At 35.6% G+C, this 13,585-nt stretch overlaps 3 protein-coding genes across 5 annotated transcripts; 2 read left to right on the forward strand and 1 right to left on the reverse strand.

Moving 5' to 3' along the window:
* Positions 1-1,253: 1,253 nt before the first annotated feature.
* LOC120072791 (5'-adenylylsulfate reductase 1, chloroplastic-like) lies at positions 1,254-4,273 on the forward strand. Its single transcript, XM_039025292.2, has 5 exons — positions 1,254-1,481; positions 1,903-2,058; positions 2,188-2,311; positions 2,895-3,690; positions 3,801-4,273. Exons 1-5 carry the CDS (start codon positions 1,400-1,402, stop codon positions 4,029-4,031), a joined length of 1,389 nt encoding a protein of 462 aa, XP_038881220.1. The 5' UTR covers positions 1,254-1,399; the 3' UTR covers positions 4,032-4,273.
* Positions 4,259-9,108, reverse strand: LOC120072790 (uncharacterized). Of its 3 annotated transcripts, none has more exons than XM_039025291.2 (15): positions 8,641-9,108; positions 7,763-7,884; positions 7,616-7,689; positions 7,292-7,411; positions 7,086-7,205; positions 6,829-6,970; positions 6,578-6,751; positions 6,334-6,489; positions 5,932-6,038; positions 5,753-5,843; positions 5,478-5,619; positions 5,227-5,383; positions 4,993-5,109; positions 4,787-4,910; positions 4,259-4,691 (listed from the first exon to the last, which is right to left on the reverse strand). In XM_039025291.2, exons 5-15 carry the CDS (start codon positions 7,196-7,198, stop codon positions 4,449-4,451), a joined length of 1,566 nt encoding a protein of 521 aa, XP_038881219.1. In that variant the 5' UTR covers positions 7,199-7,205; positions 7,292-7,411; positions 7,616-7,689; positions 7,763-7,884; positions 8,641-9,108; the 3' UTR covers positions 4,259-4,448. The 3 variants fall into 3 exon arrangements, with proteins under 3 accessions (XP_038881219.1, XP_090167811.1, XP_038881218.1); XM_090311685.1 differs by having other exon boundaries at positions 4,787-4,907; positions 7,639-7,689; positions 8,641-8,980; XM_039025290.2 differs by having other exon boundaries at positions 7,639-7,689; positions 8,641-8,980.
* LOC120072792 (uncharacterized) lies at positions 8,930-12,074 on the forward strand. Its single transcript, XM_039025293.2, has 7 exons — positions 8,930-9,228; positions 9,877-10,096; positions 10,201-10,277; positions 10,381-10,435; positions 10,617-10,704; positions 11,265-11,367; positions 11,794-12,074. The coding sequence occupies exons 1-7, from the start codon at positions 8,983-8,985 to the stop codon at positions 11,995-11,997; spliced, it is 993 nt and encodes a 330-aa protein (XP_038881221.1). The 5' UTR covers positions 8,930-8,982; the 3' UTR covers positions 11,998-12,074.
* Positions 12,075-13,585: the final 1,511 nt, after the last annotated feature.

The raw sequence follows: 13,585 nt of genomic DNA on the forward strand, positions 1-13,585 counted from the left end.
TTAATGGATAATGACATATTTTAATGTTAGTTGATTGTATTTTTCTTTTTAAAAAAAGATACTTCAAAAACATTAACCACAATTCCAATCCTCTTTCATCCTAAGAGGACAACCATCCAAAGAACCCAACAACCTAAGAAACCTCAAACTCTTTCCCAGATGAAGACCCACTCAAAGCAACAACCCTCTCCAACTCAATACTAACCCGTACAATGCGATGTGCAATAAAATTACTGGAACAATTACAAAAAGAAAAATAAATTTGTCTGAAGCTTTGGCCTATTATAAAAATATCATCCATAATATTACAAATTTCAGTAAAATCACTCATTGATTGTAATATATTTAAGAGTTAACCAAATTTGAATTCTTTGAAACTATCAAATGGGATTAAAAACAAAATATCATCACAATGTTAGTTAATTGATTATGTTTTAGAGTAAAAAAGGAAATACGCCATTTTCTAGTAGAGTAAAATTCAATTTAGGAACCATTTGAGAGATTTAATGCCATAAAAATTGTTTCTATAAATTTTCATTAAAATAAGAGGAATATATATAATTTTAATTTTTATATTAAAATTAAATACAATCATCTAAAAGAAATGTGTTTTTTCCATGTGAATTTTGTAATTTCAACGTTCAGTCAACTCATCTCAAAATAAATAAATATTTTTAAAAATTAATCAAATCATACGAATTTAAACTTTTAAAATTATAAAAATAAAGTTGAAATAGAATTAAAAAAACCAATTGAAACTTTTATAACAAAGTTGAAATAGGATTAAATTGAAACTTTTAATAGTATGAAAATTAAATTGAAAATCTACTCAAATTGATCAAAATTTTATATTAACCTTATGTTTGCACATCGGGTTAAATCTTAAAATCTTGATTTCTAATATTTTAAAGAACAAATATCAAGGAATTATATATATATATATATATATATATATATATTTAAAGAAAAAAGAGGATTAGAATAAACAATTATCATCGTACGACAAAATTTTAAAACTATTTTAGTTTTCGTAAAGCAAAACATTAAAAAATCATTGAGAGTAAAAAAAAAAAACAATTTTTAAATGGGAGGCTTGACCATATGGACTCCGGCCTCCGGGTTGAAGTACGTGACGAAAGCGCTGAGCGCCGCGCGTTTCGGGCAATTGATTTTAAACCAATAATAATCAGCCACGTAAGCAAAAAGGACGAGGCGGCTCTAATCCAAAATAGCGTCTAGGTTCAATGAACCATACGTCTTCCTCTCCGGACCATTGATATTTATCGTTCCATTTTTCTTTCAGTATCAAATTATCAATTCGGTCTGGAAGACAGAGAAACACAATTTTCTGAGAAAGAGCGTTCGAAGAAGAAGCTTTTAGAGCGAGTTCAATTCTACAATGGCGCTTGCTTCTTCTTCTTCTGCTTCTGCGATTACCGGTTCCAGCTTCTCTCGTTCCATTTCCACCTCTGAGCCTAAAGGTCCTTTTACTTTCTTCTTTTCCTCATCCATGTCTGTGATTTTATGTTTTAATTATGATTGGTTTCGAGGAAGCGTGTTGATGAATAGAAATCAATTTCTTCTGTATGTTTAATTAGTTTCGTTAATTCCTCTTATGGAAGCCATTATTTTGTCAAGCAATGGCTGTTTGTTCAATTCTAAATTTGCCTTTTCTTTTCTTGTATTTAAAGCTAAATGCGCAATGAGTCCACTCATCTTCCTTGGACACGAACAATTTTCGTTTGACCGTTTTAATTGGTTGCCCTTTTTGTTATGAAGGCTAGATTTTGTGTCGCCGTGTTGTAATTTTAGCTTTGAATTTCCATACTTCTCTTTAGGTGAATCAATTTTCAATTATTCTCTTCTACACTCAAGTCTGATGTGTTTGTTTGACCTTTGCAGCCCCGCAAATTGGTTCTGTTAGGTTGTTGAGTCGGCCTAATGTACCAGCTTCATCTGTGAATTATTCGCAAAGACGATGCTCTGTAGAGACTCTGCATGCCGAACCAAAACGGAACGACTCCGTTGCTCCTTTGGCAGCAACCTCCATTGCCCCTGGTGGGTCTTCATTCTCTTTGTTAATTTTCGTTAATTTTGACATTAGGTATTCTTGATGGTTTTACGAGAGTTTCTGTGTGGCAATTTGGTTTTGGTGGTGAAATTGATGTGTTTATACCTTCATTTCAGGGGTGGTTGAGGAGGAGGTTGAGAACTACGAGGGTTTGGCTAAAGACCTTGAAAATGCTTCACCCCTTGAAATTATGGACAAAGCCCTAGAGAAATTTGGCAATGATATTGCTATAGCTTTCAGGTAACACATCTGAACCGATCAATTTGGGAAAGTAAATGACTCTACTGGATGTGTATTCGTGATTCTTAATATTTTAAACACTGTACTTAAAAGTCGGTTTGGTCAAGTACTTTGAATCCAGTGCAAGCCCTTTTAGGAGGAATATATATATATATATATATATATATATATATATATGTATATTTTATATGGAGGATTTTGTCGGAAGCATAATTTATTTTAAAGGAAATATGTTTTAAGAGGTAAGAGTATCAAATTTCCTCGGTCAACGGTGCTGATGATACTTCAACGATTTTCACCTTTTTCTTTATTTATATTATAAAAGAAATTATTCTTAGCCGCTGCCACGCCAAGAAGAGCAAGGGCTTGTATGGAACGAATTCTTTCAACGCTCACTTAGAAAGTCGATCCATATACAGGCTCTAAAACTCAGTCTCGTTTTTTATAAGCATACCATTACTTTATTATTCCCCCATCGAAACTATTCGAGATATCAAGACTCAAGAGTCAACTATATTGTTCTGTTCACTATGTAGACATGTTTAGAATTTGGAAACTAAGATTTTCATTTCCTTTCCTGTAGTGGTGCTGAAGATGTTGCTTTGATCGAGTATGCCCATTTAACTGGTCGACCATTTAGAGTTTTCAGCTTGGACACTGGAAGATTGAATCCGGAAACATATAAGTTTTTTGATGAAGTGGAAAAGCATTACGGTATCCATATTGAGTACATGTTCCCTGATGCTGTTGAAGTTCAAGCATTAGTCCGAAGCAAAGGGCTGTTTTCTTTTTACGAGGATGGGCACCAGGAATGCTGCCGTGTGCGCAAGGTGAGGCCTTTGAGAAGGGCCTTGAAGGGACTAAGAGCTTGGATCACTGGTCAAAGGAAAGACCAATCCCCCGGTACCAGGTCTGAAGTTCCTGTTGTGCAGGTGGACCCTGTTTTTGAAGGGCTAGATGGTGGCATTGGTAGCTTGGTCAAATGGAATCCGGTTGCTGATGTTGGCAGTAAAGATATATGGGACTTCTTACGATCCATGAATGTGCCTGTGAACACATTGCATTCACAAGGATACATTTCAATTGGGTGTGAACCATGCACGAGACCTGTTTTGCCATGGCAACATGAGAGGGAAGGAAGGTGGTGGTGGGAGGATGCGAAGGCCAAAGAATGTGGTCTGCACAAAGGAAATCTTAAGCAGGAAGATGCAGCCCAGGTTAATGGCAATGCAAATGGAGCTTCTACAGAAGCTGATATTTTTGAGTCTCAGAATTTGGTGAGATTGACTAGGGATGGAATAGAGAATTTGGCTAGGTTGGAGGGTAGAAAAGAACCATGGATTGTTGTTCTGTACGCACCATGGTGCCGCTTCTGTCAGGTAAGATACATTGTTTTAATATAATTGCAATTTTACATGTCATTTCACGATGAGAGTACCAATTTTGATTATGAGATTGCTTATAATTTCCATCTATTCAAATTGGGCAGGCAATGGAAGGTTCATATGTTGAATTAGCTGAGAAGCTAGCTGGGACAGGAGTGAAGGTTGGGAAGTTTAGAGCCGATGGCGATGAAAAAGAGTTTGCACAGCAGGAATTGCAGCTAGGTAGCTTCCCCACAATACTCTTCTTCCCTAAACATTCCTCTCGGCCGATCAAGTACCCATCTGAGAAGAGAGATGTTGACTCGCTTATGGCTTTTGTAAATGCTTTCCGATGATCGAACCAGAATGTTTCTGGAATACACCTATATACAAAAATGTGGCCAGCTCCAGGGAGTCAATTATACAGTTGACACAAGAAGCAGTCTAAATTTTCGCCTAATCTAGAGTATCGTTATTCTATGTAGATTTTGGGGTTTGGGTTAGCCGTATTTCATTACTATCTTAGTCAATATCCGTGTATGATTGATTGTTGTATTCAGATCAGCTAAGGATAAAGAATACGTTGTTTGTTATGAAATTCGGCTTTGATTAGTGGAATGCTTTGAGTATCACTTTTCAAGAACTTGGGAACCTTTAACAATACATTTGGCCCACATTGAAACCAATATCATTCACAAATGCTCAGGATTTCGCTCTAGCTTGTGCCTTTGGATTCGGATAAAATGGCATTGAATTAAAATCTTCAAGTGACTTCATGGAGTATCGGGAGCTTCCAATCTTAAATAATCGTATAAAATTCCACAGAGTGCATCTCCATTCCTTGCCTGTGTGAGAAATATGGAGTTATCTCCCTTAACAAGCATTGAAGATGGAATGTCGATACTGTAAATTCGGTACAGTCCATGAATCCCATGTCGACAAACTGTGTTATCCATTCCCAAATCCATCAGCTGGAAGACCAGAGACTGCTCCGACCCCTTTGAGTTGACATTAATCTGCAGGCATAAAATAAAACAAGAGCGAACCTTTTGAATGGACAATCAAGTATACTAAGTTCAATTTTCTCCAACATTTTCCTGTTTGTTTGTACCTTCAAGTTCGAGCGTGTTGCAGATGCAATGGCCAACCTCAGCCGGTAAGTTTCATTGGTTAAGGATGTCATGTTGAACTTAATAGTCCATGTTGTCGCAACATATTCACCATCTTCCCCTCTTCTACAGAATAGTATCACTCACCGTCAAGTGAATTTTCTAACGTTCATTTTGTAAATATATATGATGAGTTGCAAGTACAAACCTACAAACTTGAGCAAAGAACCAGTCTTTTTTCGGATTATTGATACCCACAGTGAAAACTTGGTCATTTATTGGATGTAAATCACTGTATCCCTCCCATAAACCATATTGCCTGAACCTGGATTTGGTACATGTCAGAGAGGGTATATAGCCTACTTCTTGCTAAGCAACCAAGTGAATTTTGATGTTTATTTTGCAGATGTTTGTCACCTAAAAGAAGGTTTTTGTTACTTACTTTTCTGGGCTGTGAAGGAATAACTTGTTGACATACATCGGATTCACATCAGGAACATAGAAGCTATTAGCTGTACGGTCTGGAAAACCAATCTCCCATAAAGTAGGACCATCTCTGAGGGGACTATAGGTCAGAATGCCAAGATGGGTATAAGATCCTGATAAATATCAACCATCAGAACTAGTTGAAGAAGTTGCATTTGACTTCAACATTAGAAACAGATAAACTTCATTGAAGAAGAGCAAAAAGACCTGCAGATACTGTTACTAGTGACTTGTGAAGATAATCACCAATGAACCCAGGTACCCAACCATGAAGTCCATAGACTCCAGGAATAATGTTTCTGATAGTGAAATCTCCATTGGAATCTGTTTTTACCCAAAACTGATATTCCTGGAGTCACACAAATATCCTTACTATTAAGAAGTTATGAAGTAAAAGTTATTGAATTCGATGGATTGAAGTTGATCAGAGTAACAAGTGTATGAAAGGCTCTGTCCCAGGAGAGCTAAGAAAAAGCTTTCACCTTGCTTTCTGTTTGCCAGGCACCTTCTTTTCTAGCAGCGGATAAACCAATATGCGCATCTCTCGCAGGGATGGGGGAACTTGAAATAAATCTAGAGAGTGGAAGAGAGAGAAACTTTCTTATCTTACCAGACACTTTAAGGACAATTACAATTCTTTAGAAATGGGGAACATTTTTACCTGTCTTGGACTAGTAGTCTTCCTGAAATTGAACCACGTTCATTTGCCATTAAATAAAAAGATGAAGAGACAAAATTGTACGGCCATGCTGTTTCCTCTAGCATTCTCTATATCATGAATCAAGTGAAATATTAATCCCACATATCTGCCACTAAGCCTCTCGACTTGTACTAGCAGAATCACAATAAATGAGGAAGCAAAATCATATCATGATCTTGTAATCTTCAAAAATCATATAATCTTCAGGTTTCCACAAGAAAGTACAGAATTTGAAGGGGATGTATGGTTCGGTAGCTAATGGTGTTTTTTAAGCCTATGTCATGAGAAAGTGGATCAATTTACTGCAAGATGTTGAAGAGTGCAGGGTACAGGTCGGGAGAAAGTTGGATTTCAAGCAACTACCTGTTCTTTTGCATCTATCCATAAATTGTGTGCCTCTGATACGTCTGAGGTGGAGTTAAGGTATACAAGAATAGGACCAAAGACCTTTCTCCATGTCTGTCCCTCCTTAATATGTGTGAGTATATCTTCTCCAATGTAATGGGTTCCATGAAACATCTGTTGCATCAAAGATTTCTTTTATACCGAATTCTAAAGACATATAATTCGTGATTTAAGTCGAGTTGGGTAGAGGAAAAATAATTACAGCAAGACATGTAGGACCAGTATGGACTGTCAGATTTTGCTTTGTAGGACCTCCATTTCGGAACTCATGGCTTGGAAAAACTATCCAAAAACCTATGTTGTTTGGGCTGGAACTTATCCATCCATGAACTCCTCCATCTTTGTTATCCATGGAGTATTGGTACTTATCATCTACCTGCATATAGTCCTTATGTTTATGGAAATCATTTTGTCTTTGCAGGTAAATCAAATAATTAAGGCTTGCATTCTCACCTCTCCTTTCAGATCAGGATTAATGGGATTTACAAGCAGAACTGACTCTGGTACAATTAGTTGTTCACCTCTGCCTGGATGCAAATCCTCTGGCATTGGCATTATTCTTTGCTTCTCATCTGAAATTGCCATGTAGTGGAACCTAATTTGACCATAAATTGGTGAGGCAAACGGTAGAAGAAGGAAAAGGAAAAAGGAGGAAACAGCAAATTGTACTCTAGCTAGCCATGCATAGGCTGGGGAAGAAGATTATTTACTTCTCTTGTCGCAGTTTGAACACCATTCTTGTCTGAGCAAGATCGAAAGCCCGACATTCTGACGGGTGCTCGTAGATTGCATAGCAATAGAAGCCTGGAATACCAGTCCTCATTATGTACCTAGAGGACAAATCAGAAGCCTGTGAAATTCAGCAGAATTTAGATCTTATTTCAAGGTAAAAGGGAGGACCGAATGAATGTACAACCTTATGTCCACACCAAGTGGAAGTTTGTTGCCTCGAGTTGATGGGTCAAGAACTTTCCTGAATGATATTTCGATCGTGTCATCACTTGTGTTGATGACATTGAATTCAGATCCCTTAAGCCTACAAATTAATGGATTCAAGAGTTAGAGGAAATACTATAGTCATCCTCAGGCTTGAGAACATGATATATTTAAAACTTATCGTTTCAATCGACAACTTCTAAGGAGGGCTTGCATAGACAAACTTTTTCTGGTTCATAGACCTATTTTCCTATGTTTTGAGGACTGCCAAACTGCTCAAGTTTCAAAATTTAACTTAATCTACCAGTCTAATGAAAGGCAGCATACAATTGGTATCTGTCCTTGCCTCCAGGCCAACTCCAGTTGATATCCCAATATCTGCACACAGGAAATAAGTCAAAAGTAGTCACATGAAATCCTGTTTGATCTACTATTTCGTCGTTGACGTTACCCTCTTTTAGATTCACTTGATTTCACATCTAACAGATTGTCCAGGCCTCCATACATGATGCCACTTACATACCCTTGGGGGTTTGATATTGTCACCTTCAACAATCCATTGTCCAATACAACCTGCAAATCATCACAACACACATGGATTACAGAAAACTCGATCACAAGGAAATAAGAGTCATAGCGCTCCAAACTAACATGGGAGCCTTGATTTTGCACGCTCAGCTTCTTCTTCCCCATTGTAGAAGCTCAGTTTTCTTACCATCTTTCTGATCTTCTTTCGTATATATTGTAGGTTATGATTAATTAGCTTGTGCAAATGATGTGGATTATAGCTGGTCGTTGGTTACTAAGAGCATCAGAAGATTTGTATACGTCATTTCTTGTTTGCATCACCATTAATTTATGAACTACAACTAACAGATTAAGCCTTGGAAAAAACTCTTCAAAGAACTTTGCGTTATTAGAACTGAGTACTTTCCTGGTCATCTGTCTTGTCGACATATGGTGTTCGGTAGTACAAAGAATTAGTAGTCACCCAACAAAATATAACATCCATTAGAGAATATAGAAATGATTCAATATGAAAGTCCATATATAATTGAAATCATAATGTAGTGCTCATTTCAATTAATTTCTCGAGAGTAGAAGGCATATTCTTGATTTTGAACCCATTTGAAAAGCATAGGATAGTGAATACTGAGATATAAATGTAATTTTGATTCTTGATCTTCTAAAGAATTTGTAATTTTCAAATTTCTAGGGTTTTCATATGAAGATGCTTTCATCAAACTTCAATTCTTCTTTACTAAATCAGTGTGGACAAACATTAAAAGGAAAAAAATTGAAATCTTTTGAAGTGGGTTAAAGCCTTACTTCTCTGATTTGTGCAGAAATTGCTCTTCCTTGTACAGAAATCTCCCATCAGGCTACTTGGATTTACTTGCTTCACATTTTCAGGAATGATCGTCCCTGTGAATTGAATGAATTGGGTTCAGCTTTTGAAAGGTTTCCTACAAGTCCAACTCCGCCATAATTCCTTTGCTTAGGATTCCACTTCTGTTTCTCTGCTTCTGCCAATGCCCAGTTTCAGAGAATATTCTCCAATTCGAACCCCTCTTTGCCCATAGAGGCCGAGCACCAACTCTGACGCCCACATTTCCTTTTTCTCCCCAATTTGTTCGCGTCTGTGGAATAGAAATTCCAAATATTAAGCTTATGTTTACAGCTGCTTACAGCTTACTTTTACGCTACTCCAATGGGAGTCTCCCCAATCCAAGCCCACTGCGGGCGTTCCTGACCAACGTGTTACTGTGCGAGGAAATTCTGACATGCTATTTGCTAAGCACGAGCTGCGTGTCGAACACACGGTTGCGTCGAGGTTTTCAAGGCCCACTGCGCATAAAATGTCCGACGAAAAGTCGCAACCAGAATTATGAGGTTCGCTTTCAACAGGAGCTTTTGGTATGTTTCCTTAAGGACATGCATTGCTTTCGTCATATATCCAAATTTCCCCCATTTGATTCTTCATTCCAGACTCCTCTCTGTTGCTTAAATGTTTAAGTATCATCATTTTGTTTAAACAAACACACTCAAGTAATACTACAGAGTAAAGTAAAAAGCCATTAGAATTCTGAGTTTGATTACTGTGAAATGAAATTACTTGAAACGGTGTTGGGGATATAGCATGCAGCCATATGATTGGGGTGATTTGGGTTTGTTACATTCCCACTGCTTTTTTTGTAATTTGATGCCAAAGGAATGTCTGAAAAAAGGACCAAAAGAATGTCCAAAATGAAGAAATCATATCCCCAAAGAAAATTGAGGACAACTTTTTCAGTTTTTTCACCCATCTGTTTTCACCCAATCATAGATACATTTGAATAAATAGCAAGCCAGAAATTCTGCCCCTCAAAACTTTCCATTTCCCAATCAAACACAATGGAGACTAAACTGTCCCTACTGAGTTGCGAAAAGCAGCACAAAAGGCCAAACGAATGAAACAGAATCTCACATATACTATTTATTATCTTCTACTGTATCATTCTCTCTCTAAGTGGCATAAGCCATAAAGTAGGTTTGATTTGAACTGAACTGGGTTCTCTTTTTAAGGGTCTTTATCCACGTCCCTTTAAGACAAAGCATTATCATAAATCATTATTCATCAACATGAGGGTTTCTAGGAAGAGAGTATCCAGTAGTTTCCATGACATCAACTTCAAATCCCCCATGGTTAGGCCTTATGTTCGCTCCAAAATGCCCAGATTAAGATGGACTCCTGATCTCCATCGCTGCTTTGTTCATGCAGTTGAACGCTTAGGTGGAGAAGAGAGTAAGCTTAAGCTATATACCATTATGCATCTTTATCATTTTCCCTTCTTTTCTAGTCTCTTGATATATACAAATGAACCATATTTTGGTGTTACTAATTTGCAGGGGCTACTCCAAAGATGGTATTGCAGATAATGAATGTGAATGGTCTCACTATATCTCACGTGAAAAGCCATCTACAGGTGCAGATTAGTAGCTTTTTATAATTCATTTTTACCCTTTTTCCCTCTCTTCTGTTAGTATTGGCAGCTTATGAACGTTTTTAATTAGTTTAATAATGCTTAGGTTTGCCATGGACAGATGTACAGGAGCTCAAAACAGGAGCAAGTAGCGCCTCAAGGTTCTACAATATTCTTATATTTCTTATCACAACCGCTGTTTGTGTATTTTCAAGCTTTCATTCATGAACCAACGTAAAACAGCTTTTGATCACCCTGGTCATATCTTTAAGCCTAAAACTGGCGCCTTAGTTAAAAACTGCTAATATAACTTAATATATATGCTCCCTTCTTGTGTGGCAGCAAAAAACCTTAAAAATGACGAGGCTCCGGGATATCAACTTCCAGACCATCTCCATGGAAGTTGCTTTATTGATCAAAAACTCGCTTGGTTCGTGATTCTCTCCTATTCTTCATTATTATAATCGACCAATGACATGTTTGAGCATGATTCTAAAACGTTAAAATCACTTCTGTCATTTTTAAAATACTTTTAATCATTTAAAACCATTTTTTATAGTATAGAAACTGCATTCAAAAGTGCAAAATTAAACATTAAATTGATTTTGAGAGATTAAAGGTATATTTTGGAATGACTTTAAACATGATAAAAATTATTTTAACCATTTAAAAATCACTCCCGAATATACACTAAAAAGTCTAACATATAATAACCAAAGGTCTAAGAAAAGTTTAAAGAAAAGAAACACACACTAGATATGCCATGACAAGCAATAATATAATATATACTAAAGTTCCAAAATAAAGTATATGCTCAAAAGTATTATTTTATCATCTCGTGCATATATATATATACACGATGAACAGGATTTACAACTTTACAAAGAGGAAAGTATTGTGTTGTTGTTAGGAAGATAAGGGGCGGAAGAGTAGATATATGCTTTTTTTGGGCATTAGATTGATTGTTGATAGAGAAAGTTTTCTCTCCAGGAAAGAGAAGCGAGAGATGACGAAGGAACAAAGAAAGTGCAAAGAGAAGAAACCAAATTCTTACCTCATTTTCAAGGACATAAACAAACGGTGCACTGTTCAAGTACTCTTCTCTATCTCTCTTTCTGTACTCTCTCTCTCTCTCAGATTGACGTTCAAGATTCTTGGTTAAAACAAATGAGGTTTCTATTCAGTAACCATTTGGTTATTGAAATATGGATTTGTTGTTATTTACGATTTTTTGGTCTAAGGTTTAGAGGGGTGTCATATAAAAATTCTTTGATCCTATTAGTGCCCCAGTGTCTGATATACCTCTCCAATAATAAAATTGTTTTCTCCCTCTGTTCATGGATGTAGCTAAAACACTATTAGTGAACCTCATAAATCTCTATATCATTTTCTTCATGTTCTTATTCTTCTCGTGTCGATTTAGTTTCTGTCGAGACGAAATTAGTTTTCATCTTTCCTAAGGAACCTTTTGAAGGCATAAGATAGATCAATAATTATATGTTATTTATTTGTTTGTTAGGAGGAAGATTGCTTTGGGAGTAGTTTGAAGAAGATGCATCAAGATTTGAGAAAGTTGGATGATAATAAGAGTGTAGAGAGAGGTGGTGGTGATGATGAAACAATGTCACTGTGTTTGAGCTTAAAGAGTTTGCAGCCATTGATACAGAGTAAACCTGGGAATTCTGATGTCAATGACGTGTCACTTGAGCTTAGTCTTGCTTGAACACTCTGCCACTGCTGCAATTCAAAATAATGAAATCAAACTCAATATTAAACATATATGATATAACTCATTAATAATGACGTCTTCCTATCTCATCACTTGCTTATTTCATGAAAATCATTCTAGAATTCCAGTTTCTGAAGACTTAAGAGTTCCTTAGTTTCGCTCAAATTTATTTATACTACTACTATATACGAACAATAAAAAGTAAGAAATAAGAATCATCCCCTCGTACGAGTTTTTTTTTTTTTCCCCCATAACTTTATGCAAATTTATGCATGTGAATTTTGGATGCATATGTCACGCGACACTTATGCTTTTTAGTCGACCAGCAAAGTTGGCCCTCTTAAAAGTTTGGATTTCGGAATTTATGTATGGAAGTTTTATTTTATGTTTTTTCTTTTTAGGGGAAATATATTATTCCTTACTTTTCATGTCTTTTTTCAGAATATATACCGACATTGATATGTGGAATATTTGAAAATTGTGTTTTAACAAATATATATATATATATATATATATATATATATGAAAATTGTGAGGGTATAAAACTTTCATTATATATATGAGTGCATGTATTATGTTTTCTAAAAAGAACAAAGAAAAAAATGCATGCATACTATGTGCAATGCAAGTTGAATTTTTACAAATTATACGTATTCCTTTATAATTATGATTTATAAATCAGGATAATTAAAAATCAAAACTGTTATGAAAATAGAGAAGTAATATGGAAATACGGATATCGAAAATATAATATAATAATATTTTTATATAATAATAATAATAACTAAAATGATAAAATAAAATAACTAAAACATAAAATAACCAAAATCATGAAATTGGATAATATAGAAATTAGTGGAAGTGAAATTCTTACCAATGTAGGTGTGCTCTTTAAGATCCACCAAATGTCACTATTTATAGACAAAGTGGCAAGTAGGATGTGGACTTACATAGACATCTATTTTTTATAATAATATTCATAATACTCTCCCTTAGATGCCCATATATATATATATATATATATATGAAATATGTCTCGTTAAAATCGGAAAAACCCAATGGGAAAAACTCTAGTGAAGGAAAAAGAGTACATATTTCATATAATACATATTCCTAAAAAAATACAATATATTTACTCCCCCTCATGAAAACTATTCCAATATTATGCACCAATGTTTCAAAAGTCGCGGTTGGTAATGTCATTGTAAATAAGTCTGTCAGATTATCCTTTGAACAAATTTGTTATACAGTGATGTCATTTTCTTCAAGATCATGAGTGTAGAAAAGTTTCGGTGAAATATGTTTTGTTCTATTACCTTTAATATATCCTCCTGTGATTTGAGCTATGCAAGTTGTGTTGTCTTCATATAATATTGTTGGAAGATTTTTATTAGAAGACAAGTCACACGTTTCACAAATGTGTTGAGTCATTGACCTTAGCCATACACATTCTCGACTAGCTTCGTGAATTACAAGAATTTCAGCATAATTTGAGGAAGTGGCCTAGTCTGTTTCACCGATCGTCATGATATAACAGTTTCTCCACATGTGAACATATAACTTGTTTGAGATCTAGCTTTGT

Source organism: Benincasa hispida, chromosome 3 (assembly GCF_027475165.1).
Source record: "Benincasa hispida cultivar pf3 chromosome 3, pf3_genome.v1.1, whole genome shotgun sequence".
In the NCBI taxonomy this organism is placed as follows: domain Eukaryota; kingdom Viridiplantae; phylum Streptophyta; class Magnoliopsida; order Cucurbitales; family Cucurbitaceae; genus Benincasa; species Benincasa hispida.

Coding starts and splice junctions, on each gene's coding strand:
- LOC120072791 (XM_039025292.2), top strand. CDS start 1,400: ATGGCGCTTGCTTCTTCTTCTTCTGCTTCTGCGATTACCGGTTCCAGC. Junction 1,482..1,902: donor TTCCACCTCTGAGCCTAAAG/GTCCTTTTACTT, acceptor TGACCTTTGCAG/CCCCGCAAATTGGTTCTGTT. Junction 3,691..3,800: donor CATGGTGCCGCTTCTGTCAG/GTAAGATACATT, acceptor CAAATTGGGCAG/GCAATGGAAGGTTCATATGT.
- LOC120072790 (XM_039025290.2), bottom strand. CDS start 7,818: ATGTATGGAGGCCTGGACAATCTGTTAGATGTGAAATCAAGTGAATCT. Junction 5,110..5,226: donor TTCCTTCACAGCCCAGAAAA/GTAAGTAACAAA, acceptor TACCAAATCCAG/GTTCAGGCAATATGGTTTAT. Junction 4,911..4,992: donor TTCTTTGCTCAAGTTTGTAG/GTTTGTACTTGC, acceptor ACTATTCTGTAG/AAGAGGGGAAGATGGTGAAT.
- LOC120072792 (XM_039025293.2), top strand. CDS start 8,983: ATGTTTACAGCTGCTTACAGCTTACTTTTACGCTACTCCAATGGGAGT. Junction 10,436..10,616: donor GGAGCAAGTAGCGCCTCAAG/GTTCTACAATAT, acceptor CTTGTGTGGCAG/CAAAAAACCTTAAAAATGAC. Junction 11,368..11,793: donor ACAAACGGTGCACTGTTCAA/GTACTCTTCTCT, acceptor TTTGTTTGTTAG/GAGGAAGATTGCTTTGGGAG.